At 42.8% G+C, this 19,820-nt stretch overlaps 1 protein-coding gene across 1 annotated transcript; it reads left to right on the top strand.

The window, feature by feature from the left end:
- Window positions 1-8,732: 8,732 nt before the first annotated feature.
- NDUFB1 (NADH:ubiquinone oxidoreductase subunit B1) lies at window positions 8,733-19,820 on the top strand. Its single transcript, XM_052659991.1, has 3 exons — window positions 8,733-8,868; window positions 18,670-18,814; window positions 19,704-19,820. Exons 1-3 carry the CDS (start codon window positions 8,748-8,750, stop codon window positions 19,738-19,740), a joined length of 303 nt encoding a protein of 100 aa, XP_052515951.1. The 5' UTR covers window positions 8,733-8,747; the 3' UTR covers window positions 19,741-19,820.

The following is a 19,820-nucleotide window of genomic DNA, read 5'->3' as shown; positions in this document are numbered from 1 at the left end:
AAGGTTCTTTCAACAGAAATAAAAACACAGTTAAACATAAAAGCAGAGTCATTTTAAAGACCTATTTCCATCATTGTTAAGTGTGAAGGTACAAACATAATCTTACACCCTCCTGTATATAGAGTCCTTCAGTGGCCCCCCATTGTGGTTGATGAAAAGTAGTAGGTTTTGGAATCAGACTGACCTGTATTTGAATCTATGCTTATATGGTTCTGAGCAGGTCGATTAAATTTTCCCTCACTTATGTATCCTATAAAATATGAATATTAATATATACATTAAAAGGATGTTAAAAGATTTCAAACGATGTATAAATTACCTAGAATGGAGACCACCAAGTTTCTCAATAAATAAATGTAGTGTACTAAACTAGCGAACTTATTCTTCAAGGTGAATTTGCTCCTCCTTTATTTTGCTCTGAGATGGCAGTGATTACATTGCATTACAATGTTATTAGTTTATGTGTCTTTCTCTACTACTAAACCAGTGATCCTTAAATAAAGGACCGCTTGACAATGTGATAAAAGCTATGGATCTTTCCTGCTCCCCTCAGTCCTTAAAAAAACAAAAAGGTCCATATACATGTAGCAATTCACATATTTTTCAGGGAATTTTGTTAAGAAGCCTTGCACTGGAACATGAGCAACTGATAAACAATTGTAGTACCTTATAGTTTGCACTTCCTGAAGAGATTCTGACACATAGTAGGTGTTCAAAACATATCTGATGGAATACAGTTGGGATACTTACTATGTATTTCAAGAAGATACAACATGAAAACATCTATTGGGATTTAGGACCTAGAATTGTGTGCTACTATATAGATGTTTCCTGTGGTCATGTATGGATGTGAGAGTTGGACTGTGAAGAAGGCTGAGTGCCGAAGAATTGATTCATTTGAACTGTGGTGTTGGAGAAGACTCTTGAGAGTCCCTTGGACTGCAAGGAGATCCAACCAGTCCATTCTGAAGGAGATCAACCCTGGGATTTCTTTGGAAGGAATGATGCTAAAGCTGAAGCTCCAGTACTTTGGCCACTTCATGAGAAGGGTTGACTCACTGGAAAAGACTCTGATGCTAGGAGGGATTGGGGGCAGGAGGAGAAGGGGACGACCGAGGATGAGATGGCTGGATGGCATCACGGACTCGATGGACGTGAGCCTGAGTGAACTCCAGGAGTTGGTGATGGACAGGGAGGCCTGGCATGCTACGATTCATGGGGTCACAAAGAGTCGGACACGACTGAGCGACTGAACTGAACTGATATAGATGTTATTAAAAACATTCATTAGCAAAGCACAACTCCACAGCAAGATTTCAGATCTTAGGTTCTTAAAATAAATTTGCCTTTTCTGGTTAACTATGCAAGTAAGAGAATTATTCATTCACAGTTATGTATCCTTAGAGTGCTTAGAAAAAAAGGGGATGCTGAAAGATTCAAAAGTTTTCTAAGTTATTAGACCTCCCTCTAATTAATGTGCCTTTTCATTACTGTTAATATTGCTCTATAACATCTATTACTAAAATTATTATTATGTGAAAGAAAGAGAGAGGTCATGGCACACCTGATGATCCTTCAACATCTGCCCAAGGTCATATCAACAAATTAAGGTAAATTGCCCAGCCTTCTTAACAGACTGTCACCAGATCTCCCATCCTTGTTTACTTCGGTCACAGCCAAAGACCCAAGACCCTGAGGTTGTCCATCATCACCGAAGTCCACCTAGCGGGACCAATTCACTACCTCTTCTGCCTTCCAAATCCTTTCAGTATTCCCTCTGGAACCATTACACTCACCGAGAACTTCACCCTCTTCTCTGAAGGTTTTCCTCATCTGCAAATCTTCACAGAAACCTAGCTCTTCTCAAATGATTCTGTGTCTCCTCCAGCCTTCTCAAGAGGCCTTTTTTCTGCTGGATTCCCTGACCTCAAAAGCAGGAAGCATGTGCTCCCTGTTCATCACTGCAGCCTCTAGTGCACGTCTTCTCCTTCTTCCTGGAAACACGCGAGTCCCGCTGAACTCATGCTGCCCAGCCAGCTCGCTGTGAGCCTTTCCTGTCCTTCCTCGTCAATGGAGGACTTTAGTTCCTGACTCAGTCTTCCTCTGAGTAGCTTCATTACTGACCTCTTCTCTTCTTGACTTTCTCAACTCCAATAGTCCTCTTTCCACTTCAGCCACCCGGCACCACAGTCAAAACCATGACCTTATCACGACCTTATCATGACTGCAGCACTTTCAAAATTTCACTTTCAACGATCTCCCCATCTCACTCCCACCTTCCCTACTCTAGAATTCCCACTGCAAAAACCCTTTGGCCTCACTGTATCTCTAATTTACTGACTACTTTTCCACTGTCCATGACCACCTCCTGTCTTCACTCATGTTATATGGATCCATGAGCCAACATGATTATTTTGCAAATACTCAAGTGTTCTGCAGCTCTAGTCCTTCTTTGTACAAGTCTGGCAAAATCCTAACCCTCACTCACTCCAATCATGCACCTTGTCTTTTCTAGCAGCTCAATGCTGCCAGAGGGGGAAAAAGCCAATCACACAACTATGCTATTTGCTCTTTAAATTCATGGCCAAATCTCAAACAGGCACTATGTCCTACCTACCAATCTGATTTTTCCTAGTAGGTTGACTTTCCATCTGAGACCATCATTTCACATCTCTTCTCTGCTCAAGCATCACGCACCCTTCCCTCCACCCTCCTCTGTTGATAATCTCACCTCATTCCTCAATTAGAAGACAAAAGTAATCAGACAGTAACTCCACATTTTCCAAATACCATAGCTACTACATTAACCTATCTGCACGTAAGCTGTTGTGTCTCCCATCATTCAGAACAAACAGCCCAGCTCTCATTCAAGGCCAATCCTGTGTGTGTGCTCAGAATCCCACTCCTGTTTATCTTCTCCATAACTTCTTCAGTCATCCCCTCCTTCTACATTATCAACGGATCACCGATGTACCATTCTCATTAGCATACAAAGATACTCTAGAATTTCTCAACTTAAAAGATCCCTCTCTCAATCCTACAGTCCCCTGCAACTGCTTTATCACTCCTACGCTCTCCATTCACAGGAAAATTTCTCAGAATATTTGTCCACAGACCTGTCTCTACTTTCTTATCTTCCATTCAAACCACTGAATCTGATATCTTTCTCCACCATATCACGAGAAGAGCTTTCATGAAGGTCACTGACAAACCTCTATACAACTGAAGCCAATGGACATTCCTGTGGTCCCAACTTACTGGAAATTGTAGCAGCATTCAACAAAACTAACAGCTCCATCCTCCCAGAAACACCTTCCTCTGCTCCTCTGGGTCAACCCTCTCCTGATTTTCCTTTTATCTAACTGGCCATTCCTCACGCTCCTTAATTAATTCCTCCTTCTCCCCCAACCTCTACATGAGGCAGTGCTTTTCTGCAGGACTTTCTCTTTTCTCTCTAGGACAGCTTTAAGATCATCTGGTCTCTGATGGCATCATCCTTGATCTTTTACTTGTTTTTCACATCTAATCCATCAGTAAATCCTGCCTTTTTACCTCTATTACATTTCTCAAGTATAATAATTTCTCATATATTTCCTTCTATCTCCGGTGTCACCAAGATTTCTAACTAGTCTGAGTTATTGTTTTCCCTACCTCAAATTCATTTTTTCAGAGACATTTTCTGACAAACCTAAAGTCCACCCCCACCTCAGTTACATCCTATAATGTGTGTTTTCCTTCTATTTTCTTCAAAATACATAGTATCCACCTCTATTTGCTGCTTATTTGCTCACTTTGTCCAACCCCTTATCTCCTTTTAACCCCTACATCAGAATAAGGACTCCATGAAAGTAGAGACTTTTGTCTATTTTGATTATAATTATATTCCAGCACCCCTACAGTGCCTAACACATAGTGGTGGACAATAAGTGGTTCTTAAATGAATAAATGAAGATGGCTAGTATTAAATGAGCTTTAATACTGAGCTTTTCCACACCATTAACAGCTGCCTTTTCATTCTCAAGGCAAGAACACTGAAGTGGTTTGCCATTCCCTCCTCCAGAGGACCACGTTTTGTCAGAACTCTCCATCATGACCCATTCGTCTTGGGTGACCCTACACAGCATGGCTCATAGTTTCATTGAGTTACATAAAGCTGTGGTCCATGTGATCAGATTGGTTAGTTGTCTGTGATTGTGGTTTTCATTCAGTCTGCCCTCTGATGGAGAAGGAAAAGAAGCTTACGGAACCTTCCTGATGGGGGAGACTGATTGAGGGGGAAACTGGGGGAAACAGAGGATGAGATGGTTGGATGGCATCACTGACTCAATGGACAAGAGTTTGAGTAAGCTCTGGGAGTTGGTGATGGACAGGGAAGCCTGGCGTACTGCAGTCCATGAGGTCGCCAAGAGTCGGACACGACTGAGCAACTGAACTGAACTGAACAGCTACCTATTTATATGCGCTTCCTTTGGTTTGGGAGAGCTCTCTGAACGCAGGACTAGTTTGTTCTATGTTTGTACCCTTACTATATAAGCATGTCTTACACAGTGCACGTTTAACAATCACTGTTGCGAAAACAAACAAACTGAAATTAAAAATACATTACTTAGTGTGTTCCTATTTTTAAGGTATGAGAAATACACAGATACTAATTCTCTATTTGAAGAAACGTGTTTATAAATACAGTTTAAATAGGACTTCGATCTCCCTGTCAAAAATCTCCGTGTACCAATTATAATAACGGCCTAAGAGAAACCCTTTTCCACCTTAAATCTACTTTACTCTCCCACTTTCTTTATTTAGATTATGACATGAAAATACAAAGCGTCTTACAGATAGAACCGAATGAGCTCATTTATAACTTTTGCAGCCAAACCCAGATTGCAACAGATGAAGATATTTTTATTATAATTGCTTATAATATAATAAAGCTGTATCTTTATTAGACAATCTTAACTTACTGGTATCTCAGTTGTATTTGGGATGAAACACCATGAATTCAAAGGAAGACTTCTTTATATATCTAAAAAATAAAGAAATAAGAGTCTCATGAATGTGGTATAATGATTTACTTCTGTTTTTAATTTTGGTGTTTAACTTCTATGTCTTCTCCTAAGGTAAAGACAGTGAACAGCAGCAAATACAATAATATATGGTCCTTTTAAAAAAAAAATCTTGGAAATAAGATTTTTAAAACTGACATTAATTTATGTTATTGAGAATCATAAAAGAGGTGGGATCTTAAATTATTCATTATGGACTGGTAGGCCATGGGTAAAAAGAGATAAAGAGAAAAGGTATTCAAAACAAGGGAAAAACATGATCAAAAGCACAAAACAAAAACTTGCCTGGCACAATTTCATGGAATCAAAAAAATGAAAAAGTCTTAATGAATAGAAAAAGGTCAGCTAATGGAAGACCTTAGAAACTTTGGCCCTAAGATAATTGCTAAACAGAGAAGAGGCAACAGAGGCATTTTAAGGTCAATTATCAAGATGACATGATACAGGTAGTTCTGTATTTAAAAAAAAAAAAACTAGCTGGTATACATGACTTATTAGATAAAGAAGAAAGAAAATGCAAGGAGATTTAAAAAAAAAAAAAAAAGAGTATTTAGCAGCCCACTTCCTCCTTTCAAACTTACTGGTTCTATTTTGAGACTAACTTTCTTTAGCCCCAGACTTCCCTGGTGGCTGAGAAGGTAGTGTCTGTCTACAATGCGAGAGACCTGGGTTCAATCCCTGGGTTGGGAAGATTTCCTGGAGAAGGAAATGGCAACCCACTTCAGTACTCTTGCCTTGAGAATCCCATGGACAGAGGAGCTTGGTGCAGGCTACTGTCCATGGGGTCGCAAAGAGTCGGACACGACTGAGTGACTTCACTTTCACTTTTCTTTAGCCCCATGTACCTTGTAACTCTATGACACAGAATCCACCGGTTGTTATTTAAGTAACCAAGACTTGAAACTCTACATGTTCGACTGCTTCCTTTACTCCTTGGACTATTAGACTGTTAGCAACTCCTGATTATTTCCCCCTTAGAATGCTTCTGTACATTTATTCTTCTCTTTCCATTCATATTGCAAGCACCCTTACACAGGGTCTCACTACCTTAGAGTTTCTCTTGGTCTGCAGCCTTTCCTTCCTTTACCTCAACATAAACCTAACTGCTGATTAACCTTCCAAAACACCCCTGAAATACGATCCCTTGCTGAAAAATCTCTGAAGGCTTCTGTTTAAAAAAACAAAACCTGAATGCCTTAACAGGCAACGGAGGGCGCCAGCAAGCTGCCCTGAGATCACCACTATCACCATCTTAAGGCCCAGCTCAAATCTAACATCATCACTAATCCCTGTATCATTAGTCTAGACTAGAACAGCTCTGTCCAACAAAAATATCATGCAAGCCACAAGCGTAATTAAAATTTTTTCACAGTCACACTGAAGTTTGTGAAGTTCATTTTATTTAACCCAATATTTCCAAAATATCATTTCAACATGCAGTCATTAAGACATTAATGAATTTTGGTACTAACTCATTGTATTTTATGATTACAACACCTCTCAATTCAAACCAACCACAATTTCAAGTGCACAACAGTTACAGGTAGCTAGTGGCTACTGTAATAGCCCAAGTCTAGACTCTAAAATCAATGCTTTGGACTGTGCTTTGCCACTCCTAAAGTGCAAGCTCGCATCATACTATTTTTACATTCACGTCTTAGACTTGATTTTAATGGTATCACCGACCACTTAATCTCCCAGGCTAGAAATTAAGTCACCCTCTGATCACCAAATTGGCTCCCATCAGTTAAACCCTATTTGACATTTCAGAAGTCTCTCTGACATCCTTTATTCTCCTGCCTCATCAGAGGCACCCATTACCTTACCTGAATGACTGCAATTTCCTCTCATCTAGTTTTTCTGTTCCAAGTTGATTCTCCACAAAGCAATCACAGACCATCCTAAAAAACAAACATCTTCGCGCCTCTTTCTTGTGATTTCCAGCTAACTACTAGATCTGAACACCTTCCTTGGAAAGCAAGGTCCTTCCCAAGTTTACCTTACTCTCCCTCTTGCTTCACCAACCACCCTTGCACTGCATGCTCAAGGCTGCTTTCTCCTGCTCTCCCTAAGTAAGCCAAAACTTCTCCAGTCTCTGCATCTCTGTACTGTATCCAGGGACGACCTTTTCCTGATTTTAGTACTTTCCTTTTGACCCTTAATGATCCAGTTCAACTGAAAGCTATTTTGGTGTCTCCAAGCCATGTTTTTCATTTTTAGTTAACACAAGTGGGCACAAAGAATGTATGTTCAAAGCATATATGTTGAATGGATGTTAAATGAATGGGGAAAGAGTAAAATGAATCTTTTTTTTATCGCCAATGCCAAGCACAAGGCTCAAAGCAACACAAATGTGTACTGAACGGAATGAATCCTCACCATATAAATTCCTTCTAGGCGGGGATTGCTGACCATTTCACCTCAATTATCTGTCACAGCCACTCGTTCTCAATAAGGGCTGCATACGCTGATGACAACAAAGGGGAACCATGCAAAATCTAAGGGAAAACGAAAGAGTCTGGGTTAGCTCTGGAGCTCGAGTGAGAAAAGTCTCCTCTTGGTCAGTTCCGGGAGAGCATTAGTTTCATAAAAGGCTCCAAGAGGCTCTAAAATTAAAAAAAAAAAAAAAAAAATCAGAGCACGGGCAATTGATAACGCACGTTCGCCAGGTCACAGGAAGCCAGACCTGCCGGAGTTAAAATTATTCTGACCTCCTGTTTACCACTGAGCATGTATATAGTGATGATGCTGGGAGCGCGCAAAGGCGATGCGGGGATCGGGGGAGGGTCCGGGAGTGGGGTTGCGGACACTGTTTTCAAAAGCATGGTAACGTCTATCAAGGTCTATGGAGTCGATTAACTAAAAAGAACGCCTATTTTGTGCCCAGTAGCCTCGTCGTCTCTCAGTACGAGACGACGGGAAGACCCAGAGGAAGGGGGCTGAGAACAAGTTAGCCAAAAGGCTAAGGAACCGAAGCTGGCGTCGGATTAACTCCTCCAGCATCGAGAGACTGAAAGGGAGGCGGAAAACGGCAGAAAGGAGGGAAGGAGAGCTTGGGAGTGAATCGTAGGAACTGCCACGAAAGACTGGGAGCTTTGGATCCATGGAGAAGTCACTGTCTTTCCCTCCCTGAGTACTTCCGCCAGGGACGACCCGGACGGTCGCACCCGAAGCCCTGGGGGGCACGTCCCCGCGCGGAGACCCGGGCGGAGTCGGAGCCGGGCTCTCCCCGAGGGCCGAGACCCCCCTCCCCCATCCAAAGGCGCACAGCTTCCTTCCGCCCCCACTTGCCTCATCAGTCCTCCCCCAACGTGGTCCACTGCCCTTCCCAACCCCCTAATCGAATCCACGTTCAAGAGCGAGAAAAGCTGACGTTGGCTCAGCAGCGCCGGTGACGATCAGCCAGGAGAAGCCCCGCAACGGCCGCCGCCATTTTGAAACTGATGGCGACCCCGCGAAGGCGGGGAGACTCGGGGTGATACCATCTTCGGGGGTCGGCGGGGGGAGACAAAACTGGAGGAAGGGGTGGCGCTTCACCGAGTCTCATCACCTGGGGCCGAAGTTTCACTTCTCAAGGATTTATAACGTGTTGAAGCTAAAATAAATATGAGAGGAGTCGAGCAGTCAAAGGAAGAAGAAATGTGATTTCCCGGAGCCACCCCTCTCACGGACCGGACGCGGCTAATGGTGGGTCCCGAGGCCGCCGCTTCCGCCGGCGCGAGTGGCTGTGCTTGCAGCTGTCCTTGGCCGCGGGGTCGTTGTTTGCTCAGAGGCCGCAGGGTCGTTGTTTGCTCAGAGGCCGCAGGTGGGTCTCGGGTCCAGGGCAGTCGAAGCGGGGAGTCTCGCCGTTGTGCAGGCGGGGAGGGTGCCCCTCTAGGAAAGCGCTCGGCGGCGGCGTGTGCACCGGGGTTGGGCTGGTCTGGGCCTCCTCGGGGCTGGGACGGCTTCCTGAGACTTCTGGGCGAAGGAGACCGAGAAAGGAAAGGAGCGGACTTTAAGGTGGGAGGCTGCGCTCATGCTTCCCGCCTGGCGCTTTTGGAAAAGGGTATTCTGAGGTTGTCCTAACTGGAAAACATCTTTAGATGTTATGGGACCGGAGGGGAAACCGGCCGGGATCAAAGCTCCCGGGCTGTACAGCCTGGAAGGGGCAGGTTCTCCGCGAGCATTTCCGATTCGTCCAAGTTTCAGAGTTCTGTCTTCCTCGTTATTCAGGATTGGAAACTAACCTTACTCTCTTTTAAGTCTCAAACCCTCCTGAGCCGCCAAGCCCCCAAATACACACTTTTTTAAAATGTAGTTTTTAAGAAAGTAATACTTGTTCTTGATTTTTAGAGTGTACATGTCATTCAGTCGAGGTTCCGGACCTCAAAGAGTTCAGTTTCTCCTTGCATCCAGAACTGATTTTTTTATAGGTTAAGTCGACACTTTGGATCAATACACATAAATTGCTGTAAGGACTAATGTCTAACCATCCGTGTTTTTCCGGTGGATTTAGGAGCACTCAAAAAAAATCATACCATATACAATTTTCTTTATAGATGTTAAGCGGGAAAATTGGGTTGAAGAAAAGGTAATAAGGCAAATATTTTATCGTGCTTCACAGATAATGCACTTGTTACAAACTGAAGGTGTGTGGCAACCTTTTATATGCACTGGGAAACCAAAAAATTCTCATGACTTACTTTATCTCTATATTCGCTTTATTGCAGTGGTTTGGAATGAAACTTGTAATATCTCAAGTTATGCTTTCAGTAGGAAAAATAAGATAAGCCAAGAGTAAGATTAATGTACATATTGACCTTTATACTTACTGCAAAAGACAGAAAAGCATGAATAAAGAGCATGGACCAAGGAATCAGACTGCCTGGGTATTTATCCCAGTTCTGGCACTTACTGCTTCTGTGACCTTAGACAACTTGATTGTCCCTGGACTTCCTCATCTGAAAAAAGTATTCCTGCTTCACTGGGGACATGGCATTAGTTAATGCATATATAGTAACGTAAGGATTACATGAATTGGGGATTATGAAAAGCAGTTAAGAACCATACCTGACAGAGAATGCTCTAAAAGTCAGCTTTTTCCAAAAGTAGGGAGAAAATTTTGGATAATTTTGGTATCAGAGGATACCAAAATAACCTGAGTTCAGAAGATTAAAAACCATTTAGGTTTTTTTTTTCTCCTTTTTTTCAGGAATACCATAGCTACTCTCAGTTCTGAAGTAGAAGCAAAATTTTTCTTGAGTCTTCATATAAAGAAGACACTAGTAATATGTACAGTGCCCTTGAGGGCACCCGTGTGTATGTCACTCTTTATCCATACCTAGACTTGTCTCATTCGGAAAAGGCAGTGGCAATGGACCCACTCCAGTACTCTTGCCTGGAAAATCCCATGGACGGAGGCACCTGGTAGGCTGCAGTCCATGGGGTCACTAACAATCGGACACAACTGAGCGACTTCACTTTAACGCATTGGAGAGGGAAATGGCAACCCACTCCAGGGTTCTTGCCTGGAGAATCCCAGGAACGGGGGAGCCTGGTGGGCTGCTGTCTATGGGGTCACACAGAGTCGGACACAACTGAAGCGACGTAGCAGCAGCAGCTCACTTGTCTCATTAGAGACTGTCCCAGATGCTTCCTGCCCTCCATCCATCAAATAGAGCCATCTTATGGTCTTGGGCCTGTGACCATGAACCTGTCTGCACTCCTCCTATCCCTTCTCAAGGGGATCATTCTAGCTCACTTTCATTAAAAAATTGTTTATTTTTTAACGGAAGGATAATTGCTTTACAGAATGATGTTGGTTTCTACCAGACATCTAGCTCACTTTTTATGTTCATCAGTCTTTGTCTTTCCAGGTCATCCACTTGCAGTGACATATGCAGGACAAATTTTACGTTCCATTTCACTGGTCCCAAAGCCCATTATGTAGTAGTAGAGTCTGCAGTTGTAATATGAAATGCCTCTGGGAAAAGGATTTGCCACTCTTCTCGCAGGGATGGAAATAGCTTCCATCATAGTGAAAGTGAAAGTTTCTCAGTCATGTCCAACTCTTCAACCCCATGGATTTTACAGTCCATGGAATTCTCCAGAATACTGGAGTGGGTAGCCTTTCCATTCTCCAGGGGATCTTTCCAACCCAGGAATCGAACCAGGGTCTCCTGCATTGCAGGTGGATTCTTTACCAACTGAGCAATCAGGGAAATCCAGCATGGTGATTGACTCCAACTCTGGGTTCTAAGTGTACAGAATCCTTTTATCTGTCACTCCTACTGCCTTATCTGTAGACTCTCTTTGAGAATCTGTATTAAGCAAGAGCCCATGGGGCGTGGTTATCTTTTCTTGTCAGAGTAAGTTCAGTTCAGTCCCTCAGTCGTGTCCGACTCTTTGCAACCCCATGAATCACAGCACGCCAGGCCTCCCTGTCCATCACCAACTCCCGGAGTTCACTCAGGCTCACGTCCATCGAGTCCGTGATGCCATCCAGCCATCTCATCCTCAGTCGTCGCCTTCTCCTCCTGCCCCCAATCCCTCCCAGCATCAGAGTCTTTTCCAGGGAGTCAACTCTTCTCATGAGGTGGCCAAAGTACTGGAGCTTCAGCTTTAGCATCATTCCTTCCAAAGAAATCCCAGGGTTGATCTCCTTTAGAATGGACTGGTTGGATCTCCTGGCAGTCCAAAGGACTCTCAAGAGTCTTCTCCAACACCACAGTTCAAAAGCATCAATTCTTCGGCACTCAGCCTTCTTCACAGTCCAACTCTCACATCCATACATGACCACAGGAAAAACCATAGCCTTGACTAGACGGACCTTAGTCGGCAAAGTAATTTCTCTGCTTTTGAATTACTATCTAGGTTGGTCATAACTTTTCTTCCAAGGAGTAAGCGTTTTTTAATTTCATGGCTACAGTCACCATCTGCAGTGATTCTGGAGCCCCAAAAAATAAAGTCTGACACTGTTTCTACTGTTTCCCCATCTATTTCCCATGAAGTGATGGGACCAGATGCCATGATCTTCGTTTTCTGAATGTTGAGCTTTAAGCCAACTTTTTCCCTCTCCTCTTTCACTTTCATCAAGAGGCTTTTTAGCTCCTCTTCACTTTCTGCCATAAGGGTGGTGTCATCTGCATATCTGAGGTGATTGATATTTGTCCCGGCAATCTTGATTCCAGCTTGTGTTTCTTCCAGTCCAGCGTTTCTCATGATGTACTCTGCATAGAAGTTAAATAAGCAGGGTGACAATATACAGCCTTGATGTACTCCTTTTCCTATTTGGAACCAGTCTGTTGTTCCATGTCCAGTTCTAACTGTTGCTTCCTGACCTGCATACAGATTTCTCAAGAGGCAGGTTAGGTGGTCTGGTATTCTCATTTTTTTCAGAATTTTCCACAGTTTATTGTGATCCACACAGTCAAAGGCTTTTGCATAGTCAATAAAGCAGAAATAGATGTTTTTCGGGAAGTCTCTTGCTTTTTCCATGATCCAGCGGATGTTGGCAATTTGATCTCTGATTCCTCTGCCTTTTCTAAAACCAGCTTGAACATCAGGGAGTTCACAGTTCACGTATTGCTGAAGCCTGGCCTGGAGAATTTTGAGCATTACTTTACTAGCATGTGAGATGAGTGTAATTGTTCGGTAGTTTGAGCATTCTTTGTCATTGCCTTTCTTTGGGGTTGTAATGAAAACTGACCTTTTCCAGTCCTGTGGCCACTGCTGAGTTTTCCAAATTTGCTGGCATATTGAGTGGCACTTCACAGCATCATCTTTCAGGATTTGAAATAGCTCAACTCGAATTCCATCACCTCCACTAGCTTTGTTCGTAGTGATGCTTTCTAAGGCCCACTTGACTTCACATTCCAAAATGTCTGGCTCTAGAGTAGTGATCACATCATCATGATTATCTGGGTCGTGAGGATCTTTTTGTACAGTTCTTCCGTGTATTCTTGCAACCTCTTCTTAATATCTTCTGCTTCTGTTAGGTCCATACCATTTCTGTCCTTTATCGAGCCCATCTTTGCATGAAATGTTCCCTTGGGATCTCTAATTTTCTTGAAGAGATCTCTAGTCTTTCCCATTCTGTTGTTTTCCTCTATTTCTTTGCATTGATAGCTGAAGAAGGCTTTCCTATCTCTTCTTGCTATTCTTTGGAACTCTGCATTCAGATGCTTATATTTTTCCTTTTCTCCTTTGCTTTTCGCCTCTCTTCTTTTCACAGCTATTTGTAAGGCCTCCCCAGACAGCCATTTTGCTTTTTTGCATTTCTTTTCCATGGGGATGGTCTTGATCCCTGTCTCCTGTTCAGTGTCACGAACCTCATTCCATAGTTCATCAGGCACTCTATCTATCAGATCTAGGCCCTTAAATCTATTTCTCACTTCCACTGTATAAATCATAAGGGATTTGAGTTAGGTCATACCTGAATGGTCTAGCGATTTTCCCTATTTTCTTCAATTTAAGTCTGAATGTGGTAATAAGGAGTTCATGATCTGAGCCACAGTCAGCTCCTGGTCTTGTTTTTGTTGACTGTATAGAGCTTCTCCATCTTTGGCTGCAAAGAATAGAATCAGTGTGATTTCGGTGTTGACCATCTGGTGATGTCCATGTGTAGAGTCTTCTCTTGTGTTGTTGGAAGAGGATGTTTGCTATGACCAGTGCATTTTCTTGGCAAAACTCTATTAGTCTTTGCCCTGCTTCATTCCACATTCCAAGGCCAAATTTGCCTGTTACTCCAGGTGTTTCTTGACTTCCTACTTTTGCATTCCAGTCCCCTGTAATGAAAAGGACATCTTTTTTGGGTGTTAGTTCTAAAAGGTCTTGTAGGTCTTCATAAAACCGTTCAACTTCAGCTTCTTCAGCATTACTGGTTGGGGCATAGACTTGGATTACCATGATATTGAATGGTTTGCCTTGGAGACGAACAGAGATCATTCTGTCATTTTTGAGATTGCATCCAAGTACTGCATTTCGGACTCTTGTTGACCATGATGGCTACTCCATTTCTTCTGAGGGATTCCTGCCCGCAGTAGTAGATATAATGGTCATCTGAGTTAAATTCACCCATTCCAGTCCATTTTAGTTCACTGATTCCTAGAATGTCGACGTTCATCCTTGCCATCTCTTGTTTGACCACTTCCAATTTGCCTTGATTCATGGACCTGACATTCCAGGTTCCTATGCAATATTGCTCTTTATAGCATCAGATCTCGCTTCTATCACCAGTCACATCCACAACTGGGTATTGTTTTTGCTTTGGCTCCATCCCTTCATTCTTTCTGGAATTATTTCTCCACTGATCCCCAGTAGCATATTGGGCACCTAATGACCTGGGGAGTTCTTCTTTTGGTATCCTATCATTTTGCCTTTTCATATTGTTCATGAGGTTCTCAAGGCAAGAATACTGAAGTGTCTTGCCATTCCCTTCTCCAGTGGACCACATTCTGTCAAACGGCAGACAGAAATGCCTGCTGGCCCTGTTGCTGCTACTGCTGCTAAGTCACTTCAGTCGTGTCCAACTCTGTGCAACCCCATAGACAGCAGCCCACCAGGCTCCCCCATCCGTGGGATTCTCCAGGCAAGAACACTGGAGTGGGTTGCCATTTCCTTCTCCAATGCATGAAAGTGAAAAGTCAAAGTGAAGTCGCTAAGTCATGTCGACTCTTAGCGACCCCATGGACTGCGGCCCACCAGGCTCCTCCGTCCATGGGATTCTCCAGGCAAGAGTACTGGAGTGGGGTGCCATTGCTGGCCCTGTTAGAAGAGTGCAAACAGTAATGGCTTATTAGCCCACAGGTGGCCGTGGGCTAAAGTCTTGGACCAAGAGTCAGCAATTAATTTTTTTTTTGGTTCAGTGTTGTGTTGTTGTTCAGTCGCTAAGTTGTATCCAACTCTTTCCAACGCCCTGGGCTGCAGCACACGAGGGTTCCCTGTCCTTGGCTATCTCCTGGTTGTTGAGTCGTTGAGTCGTGTCTAACTCTTTGAGCCGTGTCTAACTCTTTGTGACGCCATGGCCTGCAACCCACGAGGCTTCCCTGTCCTCACCAACTTCCAGAGCTTGCTCAAACCCACGTCCATTGAGTCGGTGATGCCATCCAACCATCTCATCCTCTGTCGTCCCCTTCTCCCACCTTCAGTCTTTCCCAGCATCAGGGTCTTTTCCAATGAGTCAGTTCTTCACATCAGGTGGCCAAAGTTTCAGCTTCAGCATCAGTCCTTCCAATTAGTATTCAGGATTGATTTCCTTTAGGATTGACTGGTTGGATTTCCTTGCAGTCCAAGGGACTCAAGAGTCTTCTCCAACACCACAGTTCAAAAGTATCAATTCTTAGGTGCTCGGCCCCCTTTATGGTCCAGCCCTCACAGCCATACATGACTGCTGGAAAACCATAGCTTTGACTAGATGGACCTTTCTCAGCAAAGTAATGTCTCTGCCTTTTAATATGCTGTCTAGGTTGGTCATAGCTTGTCTTCCAGGGAGTAAGCATCTTTTAATTTCATGGCTGCAGTCACCATCTGCGGTTACTGATTTTGGAGCCCAAGAAAATAAAGTCTGTCACTGTTTCCATTGTTTCCCCATCTATTTGCCATGAAGTAATGGGACCAGGTGCCATGATCTAAGTTTTCTGAATGCTGAATTTTAAGCCAACTTTTCACTCTCCTTTTTTCACTTTCATTAAGAGACTCTTTAGCTCCTCTTCACTTTCCCTTCTCCAGGAGATCTTCCTAATCCAGAGATGGAACCCAGGTCTCTCACACTGTAGGCAGATTCTTTACCATCTGAACCACAAGGGAAGCCACTATCTCCTAGAGTTTGCTCAAATTCCTGTCTGTCCAGTCAGTGATGGTACGGTTATCTAACAGTCAGCTGTGCTGAGGGTTAAAATTGACACCTCTTAAGAAACTTACGGCAGGTGGAAGAATAGATGACCCCTGGACTTCTCTGCTGCTAAGTCACTTCAGTCGTGTCCGGCTCTGTGCAACCCCATAGGTGGCAGCCCACCAGGCTCTGCCGTCCCTGGGATTCTCCAGGCAAGAACACGAGTGGGTTGCCATTTCCTTCTCCACTTCTCCACAATATAGGACTTCTCTAGAGACCTGTATTGTCTAGTATTTTGTAGGTTAGTGCTTTCCAGGTTACATAATTTGATTAAGGCACACATTGTTTTTCCCATACTTGACTGGCTCAAGTTTATAAAAAACAAGTGGCTAACTTGATTAGAATCACAAAAAGTTCCTGAGTGTTTTATTAAATAGGTCTTAAAGATCTGAATGCAAATAATGTTACTTAGGGGAGGTACAATGCTAAGAAAACCACCGCCTTCTAGGAACAAGGTAATGTTGCTTAGGTCTCTGATACTCAGACTGGAATCTGGTGTGTGTAATATTATACTCTATGAAAGCAGTGTATAATAGTTGTGTGACTTTTAACTTCATGTCTGTTTCCTAACTCAGTGCCTCTAGTGAGTAGACTTTGAGAAATAATTAGAATGTGTGTGAGAACCAGTTTCTTAAGAGAGGCAGGAATCCAGTCTACATAATCCTAGCACAGTTGAGTGCTAAGATAAGAAAGCACAGCTTCTTCCCAAACATAGCTAAGCCCTTTTATTAGCAGTAATGTATTCTCTTTCTGGGATGTTGCCATGTCTTCTCAGACCTTATATAGCATTTATTCATTATAGATTCATGTGCATACGTATGTATTTCATCTTTAGATCCAAATTTTTACAGAAAATTGATGATTCAGCTATGTTTCCGTTGAATTAGTGCAGATTCATTTTCCATGTGATGACTTCTAGTTCTATAAAGGTGTCATCCTCTTCTGCCTTTTGGAAACTCTTTAAACACTATGTTTTAAACTGGGCCTTTGTTGTGCATGTGGGCTTTCTCTGGTTGTGGCAAGCAGAGGCTACTCCATTGCGGTATACAGCCTGCTTCTTGCGGTGGCTTCTCGTCGGAGAGCACAGGCCCTTGGCACACAGGCTTCACTAGTTGCAACACATGGGCTCAGTGGTTACGGCGCACAGGCTTAGTCTCTCTGCAGCATGTGGGATTTTCCCAAACCAGAGATCGAACCCGTGTACCCTGCATTGGCGAGCAGATTCTTAACCACTAGACCATCAGGGAAGCCCTGGAAACTCTTAAAAACTTAAAAAGTCTTAAGTACCATAAATGCCAATGACAATTTGGGGACGGGTCTCTATGAGAGGCATTTCAATATAATAGGAGGATCTAGGCCTTTGGGACGGAGAAGGAGATGGCACCCCACTCCAGTACTCTTGCCTGGAAAATCCCATGGATGGAGGAGCCTGGTGGGCTGCAGTCCATGGGATTGCTAAACAACTGAGCGGCTTCACTTTGACTTTTCACTTTCACGCATTGGAGAAGGAAATAGCAACCCACTCCAGTGTTCTTGCCTGGAGAATCCCAGGGACAGGGGAGCCTGGTGGGCTGCTGTCTATGGGGTCGCACAGAGTCGGACACGACTGAAGTGACTTGGCAGCAGCAGCAGCAGGCCTTTGGGATGAACCTGTGTTTGAATTCCAGCTCTATATGTAATACCTATTTGGGTTAAACTGTTTTGTTATCTGTAAAATAAGAGTAATAATTTTTCATGTTATATATTGGACTGTGTCATGGCTCTGATGCCTAGTAGTCATTCTACAAGAGTAAGGTCCCTTCTCTCCGCATCTTTTGTAGAGTTATTCGATATTTAGATCTACTGTGACATTATTCAGGATGGTTCTTTAAAAAATTTCTCATGTTTTCATTTCCTTTCTAAAATCAGTTTTAAAAAATAGTTTTCAATAATCATAGCTTTAAAGAATTCTGCTTCTGACAATATTATTGTTATATCAGTTTTAACATTGTGAGCTATGCTAAAATCTAAAAATTTTTACATGTGTAAAAGTTTTAAATCAGCAGCTGCTGCTGCTAAGTCGCTTCAGTTGTGTCCGACTCCGTGTGACCTCATAGACGGCAGCCCACCAGGCTCCCCCATCCCTGGGATTCTCTGCTGCTACTGCTAAGTCACTTCAGTCGTGTCCGATTCTGTGTGACCCCATAGACGGCAGCCCACCAGGCTCCCCCGTCCCTGGGATTCTCCAAGCAAGAATACTGGAGTGGGTTGCCATTCCTTCTCCAATGCATGAAAGTGAAAAGTCAAAGTGAAGTCACTCAGTCGTGTCTGACTCTTAGCGACTCCATGAACTGAAGCCTACCAGGCTCCTCCGTCCATGGGATTCCTCAGGCAAGAGTACTGGAGTGGGGTGCCACTGCCTTTTCTTCTTCTTCTCTCTCTGGAATTCTCTAGAAGGGTGAAAATACTCAGCTTTTGCAGGTAGAATTTTTTAATACTCTCTTCATTCCTGTGATAGATCACTGGTGGAACTTGAAAATTAATAAATTGACTTTAGTGCAGGGTAATTTTCATACTCATTGTCACCTATGTAATTTTCATTAAGTAGATTTTTAAGTAATATACTACATTCTGAAGAGGCTTATTATGCTTTTAAGATCTACTATATTTAGAGCTATTTTCCTGTTTCAGGTGTGATTTGAAAGATATTTCAAAAGTGGCTATATTTCAGGGTTTTTGGTTTTTTGTTTTTTATAGCACTCATGATGAACTTACTTCAGGTTGTGCGTGACCACTGGATACATGTACTTGTCCCTGTGGGATTTGTCTTTGGATATTATCTAGACAAGAAGAATGATGAAAAACTAACTGCCTTCCGGAACAAGAGTCTGTTATATGAAAGGTTAGTTTTTGTATTTTTTTTAAACCAACAGTCAGCTTTTGGAAGTATCTTCTTAATGTCATTTGTGCCAGAAATAAACAGAAGGGGTAATCCAAAGCCCTTACATAAAGCAGTATGATTACTTTTGCAGTGTAAACAAGTCTTTAGTTCTGAACAGGCTGTTTCAGATCTTTGAAAGTCTTTTATTTCAAGGTACATTTTAATGTAGAAACAGTTTTATACCATCTCATCAAAGCCTATTCTGTATGCAGCTTTAACATATATTATCATATACTGTCTTACTTAGTCCGTGATGTAGCTGAAATCAACAGCACTAATGGCTTGAGGCACTGGCCTAAGCAACACTCCTCAAGAGCTTTAGGCAGGATGGTTGGGTGATCAAATAGCAACTGGCAGCCGCTTGTCCCATTGTGTCTCTGGAGATGTCTTATCTGGCAGCAGAGTTAGAGTTAGCAAGACAGGGTATGCGCCACTGGCTGTGATGCTGGGAAGGAGGAAGCTCGCAGGACAAGAGAATCGAGCGGCAGCCACAGGAGGTGTACAGAGGAGATTCATAGTTAGGGATTTCGAGACAGATAAAATGAGCTACAAAGGGTCTAAAACATTAAATGAAGTCACTGAGAGGATAATTGCTTTCCTATAGACTAATGAGAAATTACATTTGTTAAAAAAGAAATTACAGTTGTTTAATCTGAAAAATGAAGAGGTGGTAAAAGGTTTAAAATCACAAGAGAATAGAATGAATATTCTCAATCTAATAATTTTTGAATGGGTCGGTTTAATACAATATAAAACACCAAATTCATATTCTCATGACTTTCCCTTTTATTCCTTTCATAAAAGTTTTCTTTACACTTTTGCTTCTCCTTTTTTTTGTCTTTCTATGCAGGGAACTGAAACCTAATGAAGAAGTCACCTGGAAGTAATGGCTACAGCTAAATTACAGAATGTTCACGTTTTTAAATTATAAGAGAAATAAAAACACTGATTATTTAATATGAAAAAT

The sequence above is a fragment of the Budorcas taxicolor genome, chromosome 21 (assembly GCF_023091745.1).
Source record: "Budorcas taxicolor isolate Tak-1 chromosome 21, Takin1.1, whole genome shotgun sequence".
Lineage (NCBI taxonomy): Eukaryota > Metazoa > Chordata > Mammalia > Artiodactyla > Bovidae > Budorcas > Budorcas taxicolor.
The sequence above is the reverse complement of the archived record's forward strand: the minus strand, read 5'-3'. Positions and strand labels throughout refer to the sequence as shown.

What these genes read in the sequence shown, in the direction of transcription:
- NDUFB1 (XM_052659991.1), top strand. Translation starts at nt 8,748, where the DNA reads ATGGTGGGTCCCGAGGCCGCCGCTTCCGCCGGCGCGAGTGGCTGTGCT. An exon ending in TGTTTGCTCAGAGGCCGCAG is followed by an intron (nt 8,869 to 18,669) that starts GTGGGTCTCGGG and finishes TGTTTTTTATAG; the next exon opens with CACTCATGATGAACTTACTT. An exon ending in AAGAGTCTGTTATATGAAAG is followed by an intron (nt 18,815 to 19,703) that starts GTTAGTTTTTGT and finishes CTTTCTATGCAG; the next exon opens with GGAACTGAAACCTAATGAAG.